Source organism: Entelurus aequoreus, linkage group LG08 (assembly GCF_033978785.1).
Source record: "Entelurus aequoreus isolate RoL-2023_Sb linkage group LG08, RoL_Eaeq_v1.1, whole genome shotgun sequence".
Taxonomy (NCBI): domain Eukaryota; kingdom Metazoa; phylum Chordata; class Actinopteri; order Syngnathiformes; family Syngnathidae; genus Entelurus; species Entelurus aequoreus.
This window is the reverse complement of record NC_084738.1, coordinates 79,806,569-79,830,741: the sequence shown is the minus strand read 5'-3', so window position 1 is coordinate 79,830,741 and position 24,173 is coordinate 79,806,569. Positions and strand designations below refer to the sequence as shown.

The 24,173-nt window shown below is 36.5% G+C and overlaps 1 protein-coding gene across 1 annotated transcript; it reads left to right on the top strand.

Annotated features, from left to right (window-relative positions):
• The first annotated feature begins 2,496 nt into the window (after positions 1 to 2,496).
• Positions 2,497 to 19,477, top strand: LOC133656322 (fructose-1,6-bisphosphatase 1-like). Its single transcript, XM_062057351.1, has 8 exons — positions 2,497 to 2,708; positions 14,609 to 14,771; positions 14,840 to 14,932; positions 14,986 to 15,126; positions 15,186 to 15,323; positions 15,387 to 15,506; positions 19,048 to 19,237; positions 19,324 to 19,477. Exons 1-7 carry the CDS (start codon positions 2,539 to 2,541, stop codon positions 19,234 to 19,236), a joined length of 1,014 nt encoding a protein of 337 aa, XP_061913335.1. The 5' UTR covers positions 2,497 to 2,538; the 3' UTR covers position 19,237; positions 19,324 to 19,477.
• Positions 19,478 to 24,173: the final 4,696 nt, after the last annotated feature.

Here is a 24,173-nt window from a genome sequence, read left to right as displayed (position 1 = left end):
TTCACATCAAAAATTCCATATTCAAAGTTTTTTTTTAAGTTACAGTACCAATGATTGTCACACACACACAAGGTGTGGTGAAATTATTCTTTTGGGAGGGAAGTGTCATAAAAACAGGGGTTTCTTGAACAAAAAGTGCATAAAAAATAACAAACAAAAATTGTTGAAAAGTTTTTTGAAGGATGGATCTTAAGTTGTAAGATTTATGTATTAAAGTAAAAATAAAAAAATAAAATGAATATGTATATATATATATATATATATATATATATATATATATATATATATATATATATATATATATATATATATATATATATATATATATATATATATATATATATATATATATATATATATATAAATATAAATATATATATATATATATATATATATATATATATATATATATATATATATATATACATATATATATATATATATATATATATATATATATATATATATATATATATATATATATAGTAAGTTATTTCACATTAAATATTCCATATTCAAAGTTTTGTTTTGGGGGGCGGGGGGTGTCATAAAAACAGGGGTTTCTTGAACAACAATGGCATAAAACAAACAAAAATACACGTTTTTTGAAGGATGGATCTTAAATTGTAAGATTCATGTATTAAAGTAAAAACAAAAATAAAATAAAAATACACACATATATATATATATATATATATATATATATATATATATATACATATTCATTTTATTTTTTTATTTTTACTTTAATACATAAATCTTACAACTTAAGATCCATCCTTCAAAAAACTTTTCAACAATTTTTGTTTGTTATTTTTTATGCACTTTTTGTTCAAGAAACCCCTGTTTTTATGACACTTCCCTCCCAAAAGAATAATTTCACCACACCTTGTGTGTGTGTGACAATCATTGGTACTGTAACTTAAAAAAAAACTTTGAATATGGAATTTTTGATGTGAAATAACTTGGTATATATATATATATATATATATATATATATATATATATATATATATATATATATATATATATATATATATATATATATATACTGTATATATATACTGTATATATACACATATATATATATATATTTATTTATTTATTTACTTTAATACATACATCTTATAATTTAAGATCCATCCTTCAAAAAATGTTTATTTTTGTTTGTTATGTTTTATGACATTTTTATTCAAGAAACCCCTGTTTTTATGACACCCCCCCCCCCCCCCCAAAAAAAAACTTTGAATATGGAATATTTGATTTGAAATAACCTTAAATAGGTCAAACATTCACAACAACTTTGATTTAAATTCATTATTAATTTTAGGCAAAGCAAACATGTTTTGCAAGTCTCTGGCTAGTTTGTGCTCCTCAGTGATGACACTGAAGGTCGTCAGAGGGCACCTTTTGCAACAAGCCGACCTTTGACCCCCATGATAACGACCGTTAAAAAAAAAAAAAAAAAAAAAATATATATATATATATATATATATATATTTTAAAAATTATAAATAAATTAATATGATTTTTTTTTTTTTTACTATCTTACAATTTAAGATCCATCCTTCAAAAAACTTGTATTTTTGTTCATTATGTTTTATGCTATTTTTGTTCAAGAAACCCCTGTTTTTATGACACCCCCCCCCCAAAAAAAACCTTTGAATATGGAATATTTGATTTGAAATAACCCCCCACAAAAAACTATATATATATATATATATATATATATATATATATATATATATATATATATATATATATATATATATATATATATATATATATATATATATATATATATATATATATATATATATATATGGTATTTTTACCACTTTTGGGTCCCTAAGATTTTAATTGTTTTGTAACTGTCATTGTTAAAAGCAAAAAAAATAATACATCAAAATCAAAGTTGTTATGAATAATTGACCTATTTAAGGTTTTTTCACATCGAATATTCCATATTCAAAGTTTTTTTTGGGGGGGAAATGCCATAAAAACAGGGGTTTCTTCAACAAAAATGGCATAAAACATTAAAAAAACAACTTATATTGACAAATAACTGAAGTTAATCTACAGATTTAAGCGTAGAGGAAAAAAACAAACAGTATATGACTTATTTTCAACGGGACCTGAATGTTAATAAATATTTGTTCTGGTTTTGAAATGTAAAAATATGAAAATGTTTCAGTGTTGGCCCCCCTGCTGTAAAAGAAGCAACCATCAACACGTCTGAGTGGTTGGCAAAAAAAAAAAGTTATTGTGAGCCAACAAAGGCTGTCAGTGTTGAAAATGCTGAGGTCGGCACTTTTTTGTTACGCTTTAAAAGCAAATCCACTCAAACCAAGTTTTCTTTGGGGACTAAAAACTCAATGAAAAAAAACAAACAAGTTGACTATCTTCTGAACTTTGGCCGTTCAAAGGCACGGTCACCTGTGATTGGTCGGCAGACTCGCACGCCCCCCCCTCCCCCGGGCTCCATGGTCCACCTTTGACCGCTCCGTCCAGACCAGGTCCCCCGCAGCCCAGGTGAACATGTCCGAGAAGGGAGCCTTCGACACCAACGTGGTGACCCTCACCAGGTTCGTGCTGGAGGAGGGCCGGAGGGCCCACGGCACCGGAGAGCTCACCAACCTGCTCAACTCCATCTGCACGGCGGTCAAAGCCATCTCTACGGCCGTGAGGAAGGCCGGCATCGCCAACCTGTGAGACCTTCTTCTTTCTTTCTTGCCTGGGAAAAACCATAGCAGTTTAGTCTCAAACCTTCTACAGAAGGAACCCCTCAACGCACCTTTGGTGCTACTAGACTGTTAGCATAAATCAAAAGTGTCATAAGATTGTATTTTTCACCCCAGAGGCAAAATAAAAACCACCTGGATTCCAACATTACACCAAAAAACAATAATATGCAAATGTTGTAGAAATTGCTTGTGAATGCTAAATGCTAACGTTAGCATGCTAACAGTTAAAATGTGTCGAGTACTCCGTCATGTGACTATAAAGCATGTAAAACTAGCTGAAAGTTAAAAGTTAGCATGCTAATGCTAACATGCTAACAGTTAGCGTGTGTCAAATAGCAAGTTATGTGACTCTCGGGTGTTTGGCTGTAAAATTGGCCAGAAAAATTAACATGTTAATATGCTAAAATGTGTTCAAAAAGGTTGCTTATGTGTCGAGTACTCCGTCATGTGACTATAAAGCATGTAAAACTAGCTGAAAGTTAAAAGTTAGCACGCTAATGCTAACATGCTAACATGCTAACAGGTAGCGTGTGTCAAATAGCAAGTTATGTGACTCTCGGGTGTTTGGCTGTAAAATTGGCCAGAAAAATTAACATGTTAATATGCTAAAATGTGGTCAAAAAGGTTGATTATGTGTCGAGTACTCCGTCATGTGACTATAAAGCATGTAAAACTAGCTGAAAGTTAAAAGTTAGCATGCTAATGCTAACATGCTAACAGTTAGCGTGTGTCAAATAGCAAGTTATGTGACTCTCGGGTGTTTGGCTGTAAAATTGGCCAGAAAAATTAACATGTTAATATGCTAAAATGTGGTCAAAAAGGTTGATTATGTGTCGAGTACTCCGTCATGTGACTATAAAGCATGTAAAACTAGCTGAAAGTTAAAAGTTAGCACGCTAATGCTAACATGCTAACAGTTAGCGTGTGTCAAATAGCAAGTTATGTGACGCTCGGGTGTTTGGCTGTAAAATTGGCCAGAAAAATTAACATGTTAATATGCTAAAATGTGGTCAAAAAAGGTTGATTATGTGTCGAGTACTCCGTCATGTGACTATAAAGCATGTAAAACTAGCTGAAAGTTAAAAGTTAGCACGCTAATGCTAACATGCTAACAGGTAGCGTGTGTCAAATAGCAAGTTATGTGACTCTCGGGTGTTTGGCTGTAAAATTGGCCAGAAAAATTAACATGTTAATATGCTAAAATGTGCTCAAAAAGGTTGATTATGTGTCGAGTACTCCGTCATTTGACTATAAAGCATGTAAAACTAGCTGAAAATTAAAAGTTAGCATGCTAATGCTAACATGCTAACAGTTAGCGTGTGTCAAATAGCAAGTTATGTGACTCTCGGGTGTTTGGCTGTAAAATTGGCCAGAAAAATTAACATGTTAATATGCTAAAATGTGGTCAAAAAAGGTTGATTATGTGTCGAGTACTCCGTCATGTGACTATAAAGCATGTAAAACTAGCCGAAAGTTAAAAGTTAGCACGCTAATGCTAACATGCTAACAGTTAGCGTGTGTCAAATAGCAAGTTATGTGACTCTCGGGTGTTTGGCTGTAAAATTGGCCAGAAAAATTAACATGTTAATATGCTAAAATGTGGTCAAAAAGGTTGATTATGTGTTGAGTACTCCGTCATGTGACTATAAAGCATGTAAAACTAGCTTAAAGTTAAAAGTTAGCACGCTAATGCTAACATGCTAACAGGTAGCGTGTGTCAAATAGCAAGTTATGTGACTCTCGGGTGTTTGGCTGTAAAATTGGCCAGAAAAATTAACATGTTAATATGCTAAAATGTGGTCAAAAAGGTTGATTATGTGTCGAGTACTCCGTCATGTGACTATAAAGCATGTAAAACTAGCTGAAAATTAAAAGTTAGCACGCTAATGCTAACATGATAACAGTTAGCGTGTGTCAAATAGCAAGTTATGTGACTCTCGGGTGTTTGGCTGTAAAATTGGCCAGAAAAATTAACATGTTAATATGCTAAAATGTGGTCAAAAAGGTTGATTATGTGTCGAGTACTCCGTCATGTGACTATAAAGCATGTAAAACTAGCTTAAAGTTAAAAGTTAGCACGCTAATGCTAACATGCTAACATGCTAACAGGTAGCGTGTGTCAAATAGCAAGTTATGTGACTCTCGGGTGTTTGGCTGTAAAATTGGCCAGAAAAATTAACATGTTAATATGCTAAAATGTGGTCAAAAAGGTTGATTATGTGTCGAGTACTCCGTCATGTGACTATAAAGCATGTAAAACTAGCTGAAAATTAAAAGTTAGCACGCTAATGCTAACATGCTAACAGTTAGCGTGTGTCAAATAGCAAGTTATGTGACTCTCGGGTGTTTGGCTGTAAAATTGGCCAGAAAAATTAACATGTTAATAGGCTAAAATGTGGTCAAAAAGGTTGATTATGTGTCGAGTACTCCGTCATGTGACTATAAAGCATGTAAAACTAGCTTAAAGTTAAAAGTTAGCACGCTAATGCTAACATGCTAACAGTTAGCGTGTGTCAAATAGCAAGTAATGTGACTCTCGGGTGTTTGGCTGTAAAATTGGCCAGAAAAATTAACATGTTAATAGGCTAAAATGTGGTCAAAAAGGTTGATTATGTGTCGAGTACTCCGTCATGTGACTATAAAGCATGTAAAACTAGCTTAAAGTTAAAAGTTAGCACGCTAATGCTAACATGCTAACAGTTAGCGTGTGTCAAATAGCAAGTTATGTGACTCTCGGGTGTTTGGCTGTAAAATTGGCCAGAAAAATTAACATGTTAATATGCTAAAATGTGGTCAAAAAGGTTGATTATGTGTCGAGTACTCCGTCATTTGACTATAAAGCATGTAAAACTAGCTGAAAATTAAAAGTTAGCATGCTAATGCTAACATGCTAACAGTTAGCGTGTGTCAAATAGCAAGTTATGTGACTCTCGGGTGTTTGGCTGTAAAATTGGCCAGAAAAATTAACATGTTAATATGCTAAAATGTGGTCAAAAAGGTTGATTATGTGTCGAGTACTCCGTCATTTGACTATAAAGCATGTAAAACTAGCTGAAAATTAAAAGTTAGCATGCTAATGCTAACATGCTAACAGTTAGCGTGTGTCAAATAGCAAGTTATGTGACTCTCGGGTGTTTGGCTGTAAAATTGGCCAGAAAAATTAACATGTTAATATGCTAAAATGTGGTCAAAAAGGTTGATTATGTGTCGAGTACTCCGTCATGTGACTATAAAGCATGTAAAACTAGCTGAAAATTAAAAGTTAGCACGCTAATGCTAACATGCTAACAGTTAGCGTGTGTCAAATAGCAAGTTATGTGACTCTCGGGTGTTTGGCTGTAAAATTGGCCAGAAAAATTAACATGTTAATATGCTAAAATGTGGTCAAAAAGGTTGATTATGTGTCGAGTACTCCGTCATGTGACTATAAAGCACGTAAAACTAGCTGAAAATTAAAAGTTAGCATGCTAATGCTAACATGCTAACAGTTAGCGTGTGTCAAATAGCAAGTTATGTGACTCTCGGGTGTTTGGCAGTAAAATTGGCCAGAAAAATTAACATGTTAATATGCTAAAATGTGGTCAAAAAAGGTTGATTATGTGTCGAGTACTCCGTCATGTGACTATAAAGCATGTAAAACTAGCTTAAAGTTAAAAGTTAGCACGCTAATGCTAACATGCTAACAGTTAGCGTGTGTCAAATAGCAAGTTATGTGACTCTCGGGTGTTTGGCTGTAAAATTGGCCAGAAAAATTAACATGTTAATAGGCTAAAATGTGGTCAAAAAGGTTGATTATGTGTCGAGTACTCCGTCATGTGACTATAAAGCATGTAAAACTAGCTGAAAGTTAAAAGTTAGCATGCTAATGCTAACATGCTAACAGTTAGCGTGTGTCAAATAGCAAGTTATGTGACTCTCGGGTGTTTGGCTGTAAAATTGGCCAGAAAAATTAACATGTTAATATGCTAAAATGTGCTCAAAAGGGTTGATTATGTCTTCTCATTCATATACTTTTAAAAAAATGCTAATGTTAGCATGCTAACAGTTAGCATATGTCAAGTACCAAGTAATATGAGTCTGAGGTGTTCGGCTGCCGGATTGGCCAGAAAAGTTAGCATGCTAATGTTAATATGCTAAAATGTGCTCAAAAAGGTTGATTATGTCTTGCCATTCATATACTTTTCAAAAATGCTAACGTTAGCACGCTAACAGCAAGAATGTGTCGAGTACTCAGTCATATGACTATTAAGCATGTAAAACGAGCTTAAAAAGTAATGTTAGCGTCCTAACACGCGCACAGTTAGCGTGTGTCAAATAGCAAGTTATGTGACTCTCAGGTGTTTGGCTGTAAAATTGGCCAGAAAAATTAACATGTTAACGTTAATATGCTAAAATTTGCTCAAAAAGGTTGAATATGTCTTCTCATTCATATAATTAAAAAAAATGCTAATGTTAGCATGCTAACAGTCAGCATATGTCAAGTACCAAGTAATATGAGTCTGAGGTGTTCGGCTGCTAGATTGGCTAGGAAATTTAGCATGCTAATGATAATATGCTAAAATTTGCTCAAAAAGGTTGATTATGTCTTCTCATTCATATAATTTTCAAAAATTATAACATTAGTAGTATGCTAACAGTTATGATGGGTCGAGTACTCAGTCATATGACTATAAAGCATGTAAACTAGCTTAAAAAGTTAGCATGCTAATGTTGATGTTGCTAACACGCGAACAGTTAGCGTGTGTCAAATACCAAGTTATTTGACTCTCAGGTATCTAGCTGTAAAATTGGCCAGAAAAATTAACATGTTAATGCTAATATGCTAAAATTTGCTCAAAAAGGTCGATTATGTCTTGCCATTCATATACTTTTCAAAAATGCTAATGTTAGCATGCTAAAAGTTAGCATATGTCAAGTACCAAGTAATATGAGTCTGAGGTGTTCGGCTGCTAGATTGGCCAGAAAAGTTAGCATGCTAATGTTAATATGCAGAAATTTGCTCAAAAAGGTTGATTATGTCTTGCCATTCATATACTTTTCAAAAATGCTAATGTTAGCACGCTAACAGTAAGAATGTGTCAAGTACTCAGTCATATGACTATTAAGCATGTAAAACTAGCTTAAAAAGTAATGTTAGCGTCCTAACACGCGCACAGTTAGCGTGTGTCAAATAGCAAGTTATGTGACTCTCAGGTGTTTGGCTGTAAAATTGGCCAGAAAAATTAACATGTTAACGTTAATATGCTAAAATTTGCTCAAAAAGGTTGAATATGTCTTCTCATTCATATACTTAAAAAAAATGCTAATGTTAGCATGCTAACAGTCAGCATATGTCAAGTACCAAGTAATATGAGTCTGAGGTGTTCGGCTGCTAGATTGGCCAGGAAATTTAGCATGCTAATGATAATATGCTAAAATTTGCTCAAAAAGGTTGATTATGTCTTCTCATTCATATAATTTTCAAAAATTATAACGTTAGTAGTATGCTAACAGTTATGATGGGTCGAGTACTCAGTCATATGACTATAAAGCATGTAAACTAGCTTAAAAAGTTAGCATGCTAATGTTGATGTTGCTAACACGCGAACAGTTAGCGTGTGTCAAATACCAAGTTATGTGACTCTCAGGTATCTAGCTGTAAAATTGGCCAGAAAAATTAACATGTTAATGCTAATATGCTAAAATTTGCTCAAAAAGGTCGATTATGTCTTGCCATTCATATACTTTTCAAAAATGCTAATGTTAGCATTCTAAAAGTTAGCATATGTCAAGTACCAAGTAATAAGAGTCTGAGGTGTTCGGCTGCTTGATTGGCCAGAAAAGTTAGCATGCTAATGATAATATGCTAAAATTTGCTCAAAAAGGTTGATTATGTCTTCTTTTATATACTTTTCAGAAATGCTAACGTTAGTACGCTAACAGTTAGAATGTGTCGAGTACTCAGTCATATGACTATAAAGCATGTAAACTAGTTTAAAAAGACTCTCAGGTGTTTGGCTGTAAAATTGGCCAGAAAAATTAACATGTTAACGTTAATATGCTAAAATTTGCTCAAAAAGGTTGAATATGTCTTCTCATTCATATAATTAAAAAAAATGCTAATGTTAGCATGCTAACAGTCAGCATATGTCAAGTACCAAGTAATATGAGTCTGAGGTGTTCGGCTGCTAGATTGGCCAGGAAATTTAGCATGCTAATGATAATATGCTAAAATTTGCTCAAAAAGGTTGATTATGTCTTCTCATTCATATAATTTTCCAAAATTATAACATTAGTAGTATGCTAACAGTTATGATGGGTCGAGTACTCAGTCATATGACTATAAAGCATGTAAACTAGCTTAAAAAGTTAGCATGCTAATGTTGATGTTGCTAACACGCGAACAGTTAGCGTGTGTCAAATACCAAGTTATGTGACTCTCAGGTATCTAGCTGTAAAATTGGCCAGAAAAATTAACATGTTAATGCTAATATGCTAAAATTTGCTCAAAAAGGTCGATTATGTCTTGCCATTCAGATACTTTTAAAAAATGCTAATGTTAGCATGCTAAAAGTTAGCATATGTCAAGTACCAAGTAATATGAGTCTGAGGTGTTCGGCTGCTAGATTGGCCAGAAAAGTTAGCATGCTAATGTTAATATGCAGAAATTTGCTCAAAAAGGTTGATTATGTCTTGCCATTCATATACTTTTCAAAAATGCTAACGTTAGCACGCTAACAGTTAGAATGTGTCGAGTACTCAGTCATATGACTATAAAGCATGTAAACTAGTTTAAAAAGTTAGCATGCTAATGTTGACGTTGCTAACACGCGAACAGTTAGCGTGTGTCACGTACCAAGTAACATGAGTCTGAGGTGTTCGGCTGCAAGATTGGCCAGAAAAGTTAGCATGCTAATGTTGATATACTAGAATTTGCTCAAAAAGGTTAATTATGACTTGTCATTCATATACTTTTCAAAAATGTTCTTTCAGTCAGAGAATGTTTTCAGATGCTGGATGGAATCAAAACATTTCATCCAGTATAGCGAAAATATTTGTCTGACTGAAAGAATATTTGAAAGAGTATGCTAAAATGCTAGTGTTAGCATGTTAACTGTTTTTTATCATGTGTCAAATACCAAGTTGTATGGCTTTGAGGTGTTCAGCAGTAAAATTGGCTAAAATGTTAGCATTCTGATGTTAGCATGCTAACAGTTAGCATGCGTAAAATACAAAGTCATATGGCTATGAAGCGTATGCATGTAAAACTATTTTGAAAAGTTAACATGCTAACTGCATGTGTCATGTTAATTTTAGCATGCTAATAGCGAGCATGTGTCAAGTACCAAGTATTATGACTCTGAGGTGTATTTTGCAAAATTGGCTAAAAAAGTTAGCATGTTAATTTTAGCATGCTAATTTTAACATGTTAACAGCTAGCGTGTGTCACGTACAAAGTATTATGACTCTGAGGTGTATTTTGCAAAATTGGATAAAAAAGTGACCACGTTAATGTTAGCGTGTTAGCATGGTAATTTTAACATGCTAACAGCGAGCATGTGTCAAGTACCAAGTATAATGACCCTGAGGTGTATTTTGCAAAATTGGATAAAAAAAAGTTACCACGTTAATGTTAGCATGTTAGCATGCTAATTTTAACATGCCAAGATCTAGCATGTGTCAAGTACCAAGTAGTATAACTCTGAGGTGCACGATTGAAAAAATGGCAAAAAATGTTAGCATGCTCATTTTAGCATTCTAGCGTGCTAATGTGTACATCAGGGGTCACCAACGCGGTGCCCGCGGGCACCAGGTCGCCCGTAAGGACCAGATGAGTCGCCCGCGGGCCTGTTCTAAAAAAATAAATAAATAAAAAAAAAAAAAAATAATATTTTTTTTTATTTTATTGTATTTTTTTTAAAATTAAATTAAATCTACATAGAAAAAACACAAGATACACTTTCAATCAGTGCATCAACCCAAACAACCTCCCCCATGCACACTCATCCACACCCACTCACACAAAAGGGGTTATTTCTTTCTGCTACCAATATTCTGGTTTCCACAACATAGACAACACATCTGCAAGGGACACAGTCCCTGAAGCACACATGATTGTATAGCCTGCTGGTCCACTAACATTTTCATTAATTACTATTTTTTATGTAATTATTTTTATATTGTTTTACTTTCTTTTTTATCCAAGAAAATGTTTTTTATTTATTTATCTTATTTTATTTTATTTTTTAAAAAAAGGGCCTTATCTTTAACAGACCAGGTTGTCAATGAAATTAGATTTGTTTAAAGGGTTTTTTAAACCAGGCCCAGTCCAGATAATGTCCAAGTCGGACTCAGCAACACACACCTTCATTCATGTACACAGAAAAAAATTAGGGAAAACAACAGATTGCATATAATTTATAAACAAAATTACATTTTCAAAATAAGCATTTATGTACAGTCCAGATTATGTCCAGGTCACTCAAATTAGGGAACACAACAACAGATATCATATAATCTATAAACATAATTATACTTTCAAAATAAGCCTTTGAGGACTTCTCATCTTTTTTTTTAATGTTTTTTGGCATCATTATCGTTTTCAACCATGTAACTTTCTAAAGTTAGAAAATACTGAATACATGTTTTAAAGAAAGTAATACTAAGTGAATATCTGTTTTTGGCCTTAAAAATAAACATTTTACCGAGTACTATAATTAAATTGACTAAATCATGATTGTCAATGAACTCTCCTAAAATAACAGAAACCACATTAAGCTTCATAAACAAACCAATCCTTAAACACATTTTTTCAACTTCCACCCAAAACAAAGACACAATATGACAATACCAAAACAAATGCAGGGTGGATTCAGGCTCCTGACAACAAAATCGGCAATCATATGACTCTGTCATATTCCATAATTTTAACATTTTCCCTGTGGGTAAGAAGTTATAAAGAATTTTAATTTGAAAATAACGATTTTGCACATCGATAGTGGTTTTATAGATTAGTTTGAATATGGCATCCCATGGCAACGGGCAGTCAAAAAAGTCCTCCCATTTTTCATTTGTGTTGTATGAGGCAGCCTTCAAAGATTTCTTTATTAAATAAAAATTATATATTTTTCTATTTATTTTAGTTCCTTTTTGCCAACTAGAATTTCTTATTAGAGGTTTACAAACTAATCATTTAGTAGTTCCATAATTAATTATTTGTTTCCATCTTTTCCCAATTACTCCAGTTAGTTGATAAAATGAAAAGCTTGAGCAAGCATCACCATACATAGCTCTAAATTCATCATACTTCATAATTTTACCATTCTCATTGATTATATCATTGACAAAAATGATTCCTCTTTCAAACATATTTTTCCAAAAGAAAGGCTTTCCATCTATTACAATATTAGAGTTCATCCATATTATCTGCTGCAAAATATCGTCTCTTTTTTCCGGCACATAAAATTGAAAAAACCACTATGAGTGGATTGTTTCCTTTATGAACCCCGCCATGTTTCCCAGCAGACTCTCTGGGAGGGGATCACTTGTAAAAAAGGATACAATTTCTTTTGATACAGTACATGTTTTTTGTCCAACAGGACATTTGTGTACCACTCAATGTTTAAATACAGCTTTGGAACAATTGATGCTTTTAAAGACAGACACATAGCTTCAAGGTTGAGAAGTTTCAGGCCCCCATATTCATACTCTTTGTACAAAACCTTTCTTTTAATCTTTTCTGGTTTGCCGTTCCAGACAAAATCGAAGACCCTCCGCTCATAAATCTTAAAAAAGTTTTGTGATGGAGCTGGTAATGACAAAAACAAATAAATAAATTGAGGAATAATTAACGAGTTGGCAATAGACATTTTACCATACAAGGTTAGGGATTTCCTTTTCCATAATTGCATAATTTTGTCCAGCTTTCTTAGTCGATTATCATAATTTACTGAGCCTAGATCTTCCAGATTTTCTGGGACAACAACACCAAGTATGTTAACTGGTCCATCTGTCCACAAAACAGGCACTTTGCATTCCATTCGAAAGGACGTTCCCTTTAGATTTCCGATCCTTAACATTTTACATTTATCATAATTAAGCTTAAGGCCAGATTGCTGTGAAAATATGTCCAAAAGATTAAGAAGGTTCCGCAAACAATGAGGAAAAATCTTATCTTTGTGAATCAGCCTTTTCTGACATGAACTTCATCAAGAACAAACACAGAACACGCCTCACTGATGCACATCTGCAAGACTCACTCAGAGTTGCAGTGTCAAGTTACACACCAGAGTACAACACACTAGTTAACAGCATGCAATGCCAGGCTTCCCACTAACTGACAAAGAAACAGATAACAGATTTGGTGTCCAGTTCAAAGTGTGACATGATTTAAAAATTTGAGAGTTTACTTTTGTATTTTACATGAGTTATTATTTGTACAAACATGGTGCAAAGTAATTCATGATTTGTTAAAAAATGTTAGTGGCTAGCTAGTTAAAATGGGATATTGTGATTTCACAAGACTGTCTTAGAAGTGATCATTTGAAAATGTTCAATTTGAAAAATGTGCACTTAGAGAAAATATAAAAATAAAGTGTTGCATATTGATATTTATCTGTTTCTATATATATTTATTGTGAGAAATCATTAAGATGATCAGTGTTTCCACAAAGATAAATATAATTAATTATTAATAATAACAGAGTTAAAGGTAAATTGAGCAAATTGGCTACTTCTGGCAATTTATTTAAGTGTGTATCTAACTGGTAGCCCTTTGCAGTAATCAGTACCCAAGAAGTAGCCCTTGGTTTCAAAAAGGTTGGTGACCCCTGATCTAGTATGTGTCAAGTACCAAGTATTATGACTCTGAGGCGCACGATTGAAAAATTGGCTAAAAAAGTTAGCATGCTAATTTTTGCATGCTAAAAGCTAGCATGTGTCAAGTACCAAGTATTTTGACTCTGCGGTGTACTTTGCAAAATTGGCTTAAAAAGTTAGCATGTTAATGTTAGCATGCTAATTTTAACATGTTAACAGCGAGCATGTGTCACGTGCCAAGTAGTATGACTCTGAGGTGTATTTTGCAAAATAGGCTAAAAAGGTTAGCATGTTAATGTTAGCATGTTAGCATGCTACTTTTAACATGCTAACAACGAGCATGTGTCAAGTACCAAGTATTAGGCCTCTGAGGTGTATTTTGCAAAATTGGATTAAAAAAAAGTTACCACGTTAATGTTAGCATGTTAGCATGCTAATTTTAACATGCCAAGATCTAGCATGTGTCAAGTACCAAGTAGTATAACTCTGAGGTGCACGATTGAAAAAATGGCAAAAAATGCTAGCATGCTCATTTTAGCATTCTAGCGTGCTAATGTGTACATGCTAGCAGCTAGCATGTGTCAAGCACTAAGTATAATGACCCTGAGGTGTAGTTTGCAAAATTGGCTGAAATAGTTACCACGTTAATGTTAGCATGTTAGCATGCTAATGTTAACATGCTAACATCTAGTATGTGTCAAGTACCAAGTATTATGACTCTGAGGCGCACGATTGAAAAATTGGCTAAAAAAGTTAGCATGCTAATTTTTGCATGCTAAAAGCTAGCATGTATTTTGACTCTGCGGTGTATTTTGCAAAATTGGCTTAAAAAGTTAGCATGTTAATGTTAGCATGCTAATTTTAACATGTTAACAGCGAGCATGTGTCACATACCAAGTAGTATGACTCTGAGGTGTATTTTGCAAAATTGGATGAAAAAGTTAGCATGTTAATGTTAGCATGTTAGCATGCTAAGCTACAACACCGGGGGATGTTTGTTTTGAGAGACACGCTTCACCCAACGTGACCTAAAATGGCTGAAATGAAGGTCCTCCCCCTCCGAGCAGGTATGGCATCGCCGGTAGCACCAACGTGACGGGAGACCAGGTGAAGAAGCTGGACATCCTCTCCAACGACCTGGTCATCAACATGATCAAGTCCTCCTTCACGTCCTGCGTGCTGGTGTCCGAGGAAGACGAGCGGGCCATCGTGGTGGAGCCGGACCGAAGGGTAAGGGCCATGCAGGCACGCCGCGCTACATGGAGATGATTGGAGTCATGGAGGTGTTCCTCCACCAGGGCAAGTACATCGTCTGCTTCGACCCTCTGGATGGTTCCTCAAATATCGACTGCCTGGTCTCCATCGGAACCATCTTCGCCATCTACAAGAAGGTGAGCGCGGACGCCGGACGCCGTTTCATTGCGGTGACACGCTTCCTCCGCAGACCACGGACCACGAGCCCGACGAGAAGGACGCCCTGCAGCCCGGGAGGAACCTGGTGGCGGCGGGGTACGCCCTGTACGGCAGCGCCACCATGATGGTCCTGTCCACCGGCCAGGGAGTCGACTGCTTCATGCTGGACCCGGTAGGAGCCGTGTGGGGTGTGGCCGTGGTGGCAAGTCACGTGGTGGTTTGCTCCTCCAGGCCATCGGGGAGTTCATCCTGGTGGACCGAGACGTGAAGATCAAGAAGAAGGGGAAGATCTACAGCTTGAACGAAGGCTACGCCCAACATTTTTACCCTGACGTGACCGAGTACCTCCAGAAGAAGAAGTACCCCGAGGTAAGTCCACCGCCTCCTCATGTTGGGCTGGCGAGGTGACGGAGAGGATCTGTTTCTTTCAAGGACGGCTCCGCTCCTTATGGAAGTCGTTACGTGGGCTCCATGGTCGCTGACGTCCATCGCACTCTGGTCTACGGCGGCATCTTCCTCTACCCCGCCAATGTGAAGAGTCCTAAGGGGAAGGTGAGAAAGTACTTCTTGGTAACGGTAACCCACTGTAACCGCCTCCGTGCTGAGTGTCAGCGTAACATCAGTGCCAAGTCACTACAAGGTAATGCTTACATCAGCATAACATCCATGTAGCAGTTGTAACATCCGCGTAATGGCACTGTAACATTATGCAACACACACTGGAATGCATCTGTTGTAACATCAGTGTAACATTAAGTAACACTCAACAAGTGGCCCTGTTACATCACTGTAACATCATTGTAACATCAAGTAACACTCAACAGAATGTCCTTGTTATATCATTGTAACAGCGGTATAACATAAGTGTAATGTCATTATGTAACACACAGTGGAATGCCCTTGTTACATCATTGTAACATCAGTGTAACATTAAGTAACACTCAACAAGTGGCCCTGTTACATCACTGTAACATCATTGTAACATCAAGTAACACTCAACAGAATGTCCTTGTTATATCATTGTAACAGCGGTATAACATAAGTGTAATGTCATTATGTAACACACGGTGGAATGCCATTGTTACATCATTGTAACATCAGTGTAACATTAAGTAACACTCAACGAGTGGCCCTGTTACAGCATTGTAACATCAGTGTAACATTAAGTAACACTCAACGGAATGTCCTTGTTGTATCATTGTAACATCGGTGTAACATAAGTGGAATGTAATCATGTAACACACTGTGGAATGTCCCTGTTACATAATTGTAACATCGGCGTAGCATTAAGTAACACTCAACGGAATATCCTTGTTATATCATTGTAACATCGGTGTAACATAAGTGTAATGTAATTATGCAACACACAGTGGAATGCCCCTGTAACATCGTTATAACATCAAGTAACACTCAACGGAATGTCCTTGTTATATCATTGTAACATCGGTGTAACATAAGTGTAATGTAATCATGTAACACACTGTAGAATGTCCCTGTTACATAATTGTAACATCAGTGTAACATTACGTAACACTCAACGGAATGTCCTCGTTATATCATTGTAACATCGGCGTAACATAAGTGCAATGTAATTATGTAACACACATTGAGATGTCCCTGTTACATAATTGTTATATCGGTGTCACAAGTGTAATGGCATTGTATATCATTTATGTCACACACATTTGAATGTCCCTGTTACATTATTGTAACGGACCAATTGCCATGGTACTGTAACATTATGTAATACATTATGTGACAGTATGTAATATCCACTGGAGTGTCCCTATTACATCACTGTAACATTGGTGTTACATAAGTGTAATGTAATTATGTAACACACATTGGAATGCCCCGTTACATAATTGTTATATTGGTGTCACATAAGTGTAATGATGCTGTAACATTTTTGTCACATACATTTGAATGTTCCTGTTACATTATTGTAACAGGGACCAATTGTAATGGTACTGTAACACTGTGTAATACATTATGGAACACACACGGGAATGTCCCCATTACATCACTGTAACATCGGCGTAACATAAGCATAATAGCACTGTAACATTAGGTAACACCCATTGGATTGTCACTGTTACATCATGATATAATCGGTCTTACATTAGTGTAGAGAAACTACATAAAGTTATGTAGCACACATTGGAATGTTCCTGTTACAATATTGTAACATCGGTGTAACATAAATGTAATGGCATAGTAACATTATGTAACACACATTGGAATGTCCCCGTTACATCACTGTGATGTCGGTGTGATGGCACTGTAAAAGCAACACACATTGAAATGCCTCCATTACATCATTGTAACATTGGTGTAACATAAGTGTAATGGAACTGTAACATTATGTAACACACATTGGAATGTCTCTGTTGCATAACTGTGGCATCCATTTAATGTCAATGCTGCATAAATATGTAACACACATTGGAATGTCCCTATTACATCATTGCAACATAGGTGTAATGGCACTGTCACATGTATGTAACACACATTGGAATGTCCCTGTTACATCATTGTAACATAGGTGTAATGGCACTGTCACATATATGTAACACACATTGGAATGTCCCTATTACATCATTGCAACATAGGTGTAATGGCACTGTCACATGTATGTAACACACATTGGAATGTCCCTGTTACATCATTGTAACATTGGTGTAACATAGGCATAATGGCACTTCAACAATATGTAACACACATTACATCATTGTCACATCCATGTACTATCAGTGTCGCAACATTATGTAACACTCATTGGAACATTGGTGTAATGGCACTGTAACAATATGTAATACACACTGGAATGTCCCTGTTACATCACTCTAACATTGGTGTACGGGCACTGTAACATTATGCAACACACATTGGAATGTCCCTGTTACATTTTTGTAACATCGGTGTAACATGAGCGTACTGGAACTGTAACACCATGTAACACACACTTGGATGTCCCTGTTACATCACTGTAACATTGGTGTGACATTATGTAACACACATTGGAATGTCTCTGTTGCATAACTGTGGCATCCATTTAATGTCAATGCTGCATAAATATGTAACACACATTGGAATGTCCCTATTACATCATTGTAACATAGGTGTAATGGCACTGTCACATATATGTAACACACATTGGAATGTCCCTGTTACATCATTGTAACATTGGTGTAACATAGGCACAATGGCACTTCAACAATATGTAACACACATTACATCATTGTCACATCCATGTACTATCAGTGTCGCAACATTATGTAACACTCATTGGAACATTGGTGTAATGGCACTGTAACAATATGTAATACACACTGGAATGTCCCTGTTACATCACTGTAACATTGGTGTACGGGCACTGTAACATTATGCAACACACATTGGAATGTCCCTGTTACATTTTTGTAACATCGGTGTAACATGAGCGTACTGGAACTGTAACACCATGTAACACACACTTGGATGTCCCTGTTACATCACTGTAACATTGGTGTACGGGCATTGTAACACCATGTAACACTCACTTGAATGTCCCTGTTACACCACTGTAACATTGGTGTGACATTATGTAACACACATTGGAATGTCTCTCTTCCATCATTGTAACATTGGTGCAACATAAGTTTAATGGTACTGTAACATTTCGTAACACACATTGAAATGTCCCTGTTATATTATTGTAACATTGTTGTAACATAAGTGCAATGGTACTGTAACATTATGTAACACACCATGAAATGCCTCGTTACATCCCTGTGGTGTAGGCCAGAACAATTGTGTTTATTGCCTCTCTAACGTTATGTAGCAGACAATAGAATGTCCTTGTTACATAACTGTGACATCCAGGTAACATCGGCGTAACGGTACTGTAACGATCAATGGACTACCTGTTACGTCACCACAGCATCAGTGTAACACCGCTGCAGCTAACGCGATGACGTGTAAAGCCTTGACTGGCGTTAGAGTCCAAGGAGTTCTCCTCATTCAAGCATCCATGTAACACGAGCACCGTAACCGTCCACCGTGTAACCGCACCGGTCACCCGACTCTGACGCCAGTGTAACGCGTCTCTCAGCTGCGGCTGCTGTACGAGTGCAACCCCATGGCGTTCATCATGGAGCAGGCGGGCGGGATGGCCACCACGGGCGCCGCCAACGTGCTGGACATCCAGCCCAGTAACATCCACCAGAGGGTGCCCGTGGTCCTGGGCTCACCCGACGACGTGCAGGAGTACATCTCCATCTACAGGAAGCACCATCCCTGAGGTGAGGCCCATAAAGTCACATACAGGCCCATAAAGGCCCATAAAGTATCTTTGTGCTGATCTTCATTAGGTTTTTTTGGTTTGTAGGTCTTCTTCTCAGTCTTCTCAGTCTTCTTCTCACGCACTGAAACTGCCACAAAGCAACTTTAGGACTCACACATTTTGACTCGGGGGTTCATTTACTCGCTTGGCATCCATTTATTAAAAAAAAGAACAAGAAAAAGTTTGTCATGCGTCGTCCTTGGATGCCAAACTTGATATTTTCCGAACCAAATCACCTCGGCTCCTAACGAAAATATAACAATCACTAAAAATGTCCGTTTTGTGCCGTTACAGTTTTTAAGTTATTCCAAAATACATTTTAAAGTTAGCATGCTAACAGCTAGCATGTGTCAAGTACCAAGTATTGTGACTCTGAGGTGCACGACTGCAAAATTGGCTAAAAAAAGTTAGCATGCTAATGTCAGCATGCTAACAGCTAGCATGTGTCAAGTACCAAGTATTGTGAATCTGAGGTGCACGACTGCAAAAGTGGTTAAAAAAAGTTAGCATGCTTAAGTTAGCATGCTAACAGCTAGCATGTGTCAAGTACCAAGTATTGTGACCCTGAGGTGCACGACTGCAAAATTGGCTAAAAAAAGTTAGCATGCTAATGTCAGCATGCTAACAACTAACATGTGTCAAGTACCAAGTATTGTGACTCTGAGGTGCACGACTACAAAATTGGCTAAAAAAGTTAGCATGCTAATGTCCACATGCTAACAGCTAGCATGTGCCAATTACTAAGTATTGTGAGCCTGAGGTGCACGACTGCAAAAGTGGCTAAAAAAAGTTAGCATGCTTAAGTTAGCATGTGTCAAGTACCAAGTATTGTGAATCTGAGGTGCACAATTGCAAAAGTGGCTGAAAAAAGTTAGCATGTTTAAGTTAGGATGCTAACAGCTAGCATGTGTCAAGTACCAAATAATGTGACCCTGAGGTGCACGACTGTAAAATTGGCGAAAAAAAAGTTAGCATGCTAACAGCTAGCATGTGTCAAGTACCAAGTATTGTGACTCTGAGGTGCACGACTGCAAAATTGGCTAAAAAAAGTTAGCATGCTAATGTCAGCATGCTAACAGCTAGCATGTGTCAAGTACCAAATAATGTGACCCTGAGGTGCACGACTACAAAATTGGCTGAAAAATTTAGCATGCTAACAGCTAGCATGTGTCAAATACCAAGTATTGTGAATCTGAGGTGCACGACTGCAAAAGTGGCTAAAAAAAGTTAGCATGTTTAAGTAAGCATGCTAACAGCTAGCATGTGTCAAGTACCAAATAATGGGACCCTGAGGTGCACGACTGCAAAATTGGCTGAAAAAGTTAGCATGCTAACAGCTAGCATGTGTCAAGTACCAAGTATTGTGAATCTGAGGTGCACGACTGCAAAAGTGGCTAAAAAAAGTTAGCATGTTTAAGTTAGCATGCTAACAGCTAGCATGTGTCAAGTACCAAGTATTGTGACTCTGAGGTGCACGACTACAAAATTGGCTAAAAAAGTTAGCATGCTAATGTCCGCATGCTAACAGCTAGCATGTGCCAATTACTAAGTATTGTGACCCTGAGGTGCACGACTGCAAAAGTGGCTAGAAAAAGTTAGCATGCTTAAGTTAGCATGTGTCAAGTACCAAGTATTGTGACTCTGAGGTGCACGACTGCAAAAGTGGCTGAAAAAAGTTAGCATGTTTAAGTTAGCTTGCTAACAGCTAGCATGTGTCAAGTACCAAATAATGTGACCATGAGGTGCACGACTGTAAAATTGGCGGAAAAAAAGTTAGCATGCTAACAGCTAGCATGTGTCAAGTACCAAGTATTGTGACTCTGAGGTGCACGACTGCAAAATTGGCTTAAAAAGTTAGCATGCTTAAGTTAGCATGCTAACAGCTAGCATGTGTCAAGTACCAAATAATGTGACCCTGAGGTGCACGACTACAAAATTGGCTTAAAAAGTTAGCATGCTTAAGTTAGCATGCTAACAGCTAGCATGTGTCAAGTACCAAATAATGTGACCCTGAGGTGCACGACTGCAAAATTGGCTAAAAAAAAGTTAGCATGCTAATGTCAGCATGCTAACAGCTAGCATGTGTCAAGTACCAAGTATTGTGACCCTGAGGTGCACGACTGCAAAAGTGGTTAAAAAAAGTTAGCATGCTTAAGTTAGCATGCTAACAGCTAGCATGTGTCAAGTACCAAGTATTGTGACCCTGAGGTGCATGACTGCAAAATTGGCTAAAAAAAAGTTAGCATGCTAATGTCAGCATGCTAACAGCTAGCATGTGTCAAGTACCAAGTATTGTGACCCTGAGGTGCACGACTGCAAAAGTGGTTAAAAAAAGTTAGCATGCTTAAGTTAGCATGCTAACAGCTAGCATGTGTCAAGTACCAAGTATTGTGACCCTGAGGTGCATGACTGCAAAATTGGCTAAAAAAAGTTAGCATGCTAATGTCAGCATGCTAACAACTAACATGTGTCAAGTACCAAGTATTGTGACTCTGAGGTGCACGACTACAAAATTGGCTAAAAAAGTTAGCATGCTAATGTCAGCATGCTAACAGCTAGCATGTGCCAATTACTAAGTATTGTGACCCTGAGGTACACGACTACAAAATTGGCTTAAAAAGTTAGCATGCTAACAGCTAACATGTGTCAAGTACCAAGTATTGTGACTCTGGGGTGCACGACTGCAAAATTGGCTAAAAAAGTTAGCATGCTAATTTCATCATGCTAACAGCTAGCATGTGTCAAGTACCAAGTATTGTGACTCTGAGGTGCACGACTACAAAATTGGCTTAAAAAGTTAGCATGCTAATTTTGACATGCTAATATTAGTTATAGTGGTGTATTACTTACACATACAAAGTCTCCAAGGCAGAAGAAAGTATCCAGTAACAAACGTGTCTGCGTCAAGTAATTACTGTGGCCACTAGGTGTCAGTAAAAAAAAAAAAGACCACTCCACTTTAATTTAAAGACAGCATATATCTAATCCAGACGGTTGATAATAAATAGGTTAGTGTTTGTGCTATCATTCCACACTACTAAATAATACAAGTATGGATGATGGCTGCTGGTATCGTATCGGGCCAATATCGGTATCTCTGGCAGCGACGTGGCAGCTCCATGCTGGCGGCCGTCGCCAGGAAACTTGGCGTTGAAGTGCAAAAGTTTCCCAGGTTTTGGTTTTGTTTTGTTTTCCACCCGGCAGCTGGCGGACGTGTGAAGTGTGAAGTGTGAAGTGTGAAGTGTTCCCGGGGAGAGAGCGAGCAGCAGAGTGTCGGAACGAGAAGCAGATGCCCGCCCACTTTATGCCACGTCGTCGTTATTGCAGACTGGATGGGATCACTGAGTCCTGGTCTCAACTATGTTCAATTGAATAGACTGCAAAGACAAGATATTTCATGTTCACACTCTACTATGCAAATCCACAGCCATTTATCAACAACACCCAGAAACGCTTCGACTGAGAAAGTTGAGGAATGCTCATCAAAGACTTATTTGGAACATCCCACAGGTGAACAGGCTAATTGGGAACAGGTGGGTGCCATGATTGGGTATTAAAAGTAGATTCCATGAAATGCTCAGTCGTTCACAAACAAGGACGGGGCGAGGGTCACCACTTTGTCAACAAATGCCTGAGCAAATTGTTTAAGAAAGACATTTCTCAACAAGGAATTGAGGTATTTCACCATCTACGCTCCGTAATATCATCAAAAGTTTCAGAGAATCTGGAGAAATCACTGCAGGTAAGCCATGATATTACGGATGTTATGGTTGTAGGATGGCGATGACGGCAACAGACACCAGGGGGCTGTATAGCTCTAAGATTATTTATTATATATACAGCTAATATATATAGTAATAATAATATAAAACAATACAAACTAAACTAAGGAAATGGAGTGTGGGACAAAACCCAAGAGTGAGTGGTGTTAGACTATGTGTGTTGTGTATTACCGTGATGTTGGAGGAGGAAGCAGACAAGTCCAAAGAGGGCAAGGCAAAAGGGGTCCAAGATCCACGAGGGGAGGAGAGAGCATAAAGCTTGTCGCTTACGGTTCACCATCGAGAAACTATATTCCGGCGAGGGATGGCAGGTTGTGCAGGCTTAAGAAGACCAGGAAGATCATCACCGACAGGTGCGCTGATTTCAGATTGACTGCGGCCGGTGGAGTGACGCGTGCAGGAGAGGAGCGGCCGTGGGCGTGTCCCGAGGCGCGCTCATTGAGGACTGCGCGTTGGCATGTGCCCGGGCCGAGACAACGGACCTTGGATCCCTCTGGCGGTACAGATCTTGGTTCAAAGTGCAATAGGAAGTGACTGTGATATTGACTAGTGACATTGAATATAAAAAATAAAAGAAATGCCTTTCATTATTGTCAACTAGCATAAATAATAAACATAATATAACTAAAAAAAAAAGAGAAATTAAAAAAATAAATGAATATAAAACATAATAAATAATAAACATAATATAACGAAAAAAGAAGAGAAATTGAAAAAATAAATGAATATAGAACATAATAAATAATAAATAATAAACATAATATAACGAAAAAAGAAGAGGAATTTAAAAAATAAATGAATATAAAACATAATAAATAATAAACATAAAATAACGAAAAAAGAAGAGGAATTGAAAAAACAAATAAATAATAAACATAATATAACGGGAAAAAAAAGAGATATTGAAAAAAATAAATGAATAAAAAACATAATAAATAATAAATAATAAACATAATAAATAATAAACATAATATAACGGAAAAAAAAGGGAATTTGAAAAAATAAATGAATATAAAACATAATAAATAATACACATAATATAACGAAAAAAGAAGAGGAATTGAAAAAATAAATGAATATAAAACATAATAAATAATAAACATAATATAACGA

Coding starts and splice junctions, on each gene's coding strand:
- LOC133656322 (XM_062057351.1), top strand. CDS start 2,539: ATGTCCGAGAAGGGAGCCTTCGACACCAACGTGGTGACCCTCACCAGG. Junction 15,324..15,386: donor AGAAGAAGAAGTACCCCGAG/GTAAGTCCACCG, acceptor GTTTCTTTCAAG/GACGGCTCCGCTCCTTATGG. Junction 15,507..19,047: donor TGAAGAGTCCTAAGGGGAAG/GTGAGAAAGTAC, acceptor CGCGTCTCTCAG/CTGCGGCTGCTGTACGAGTG.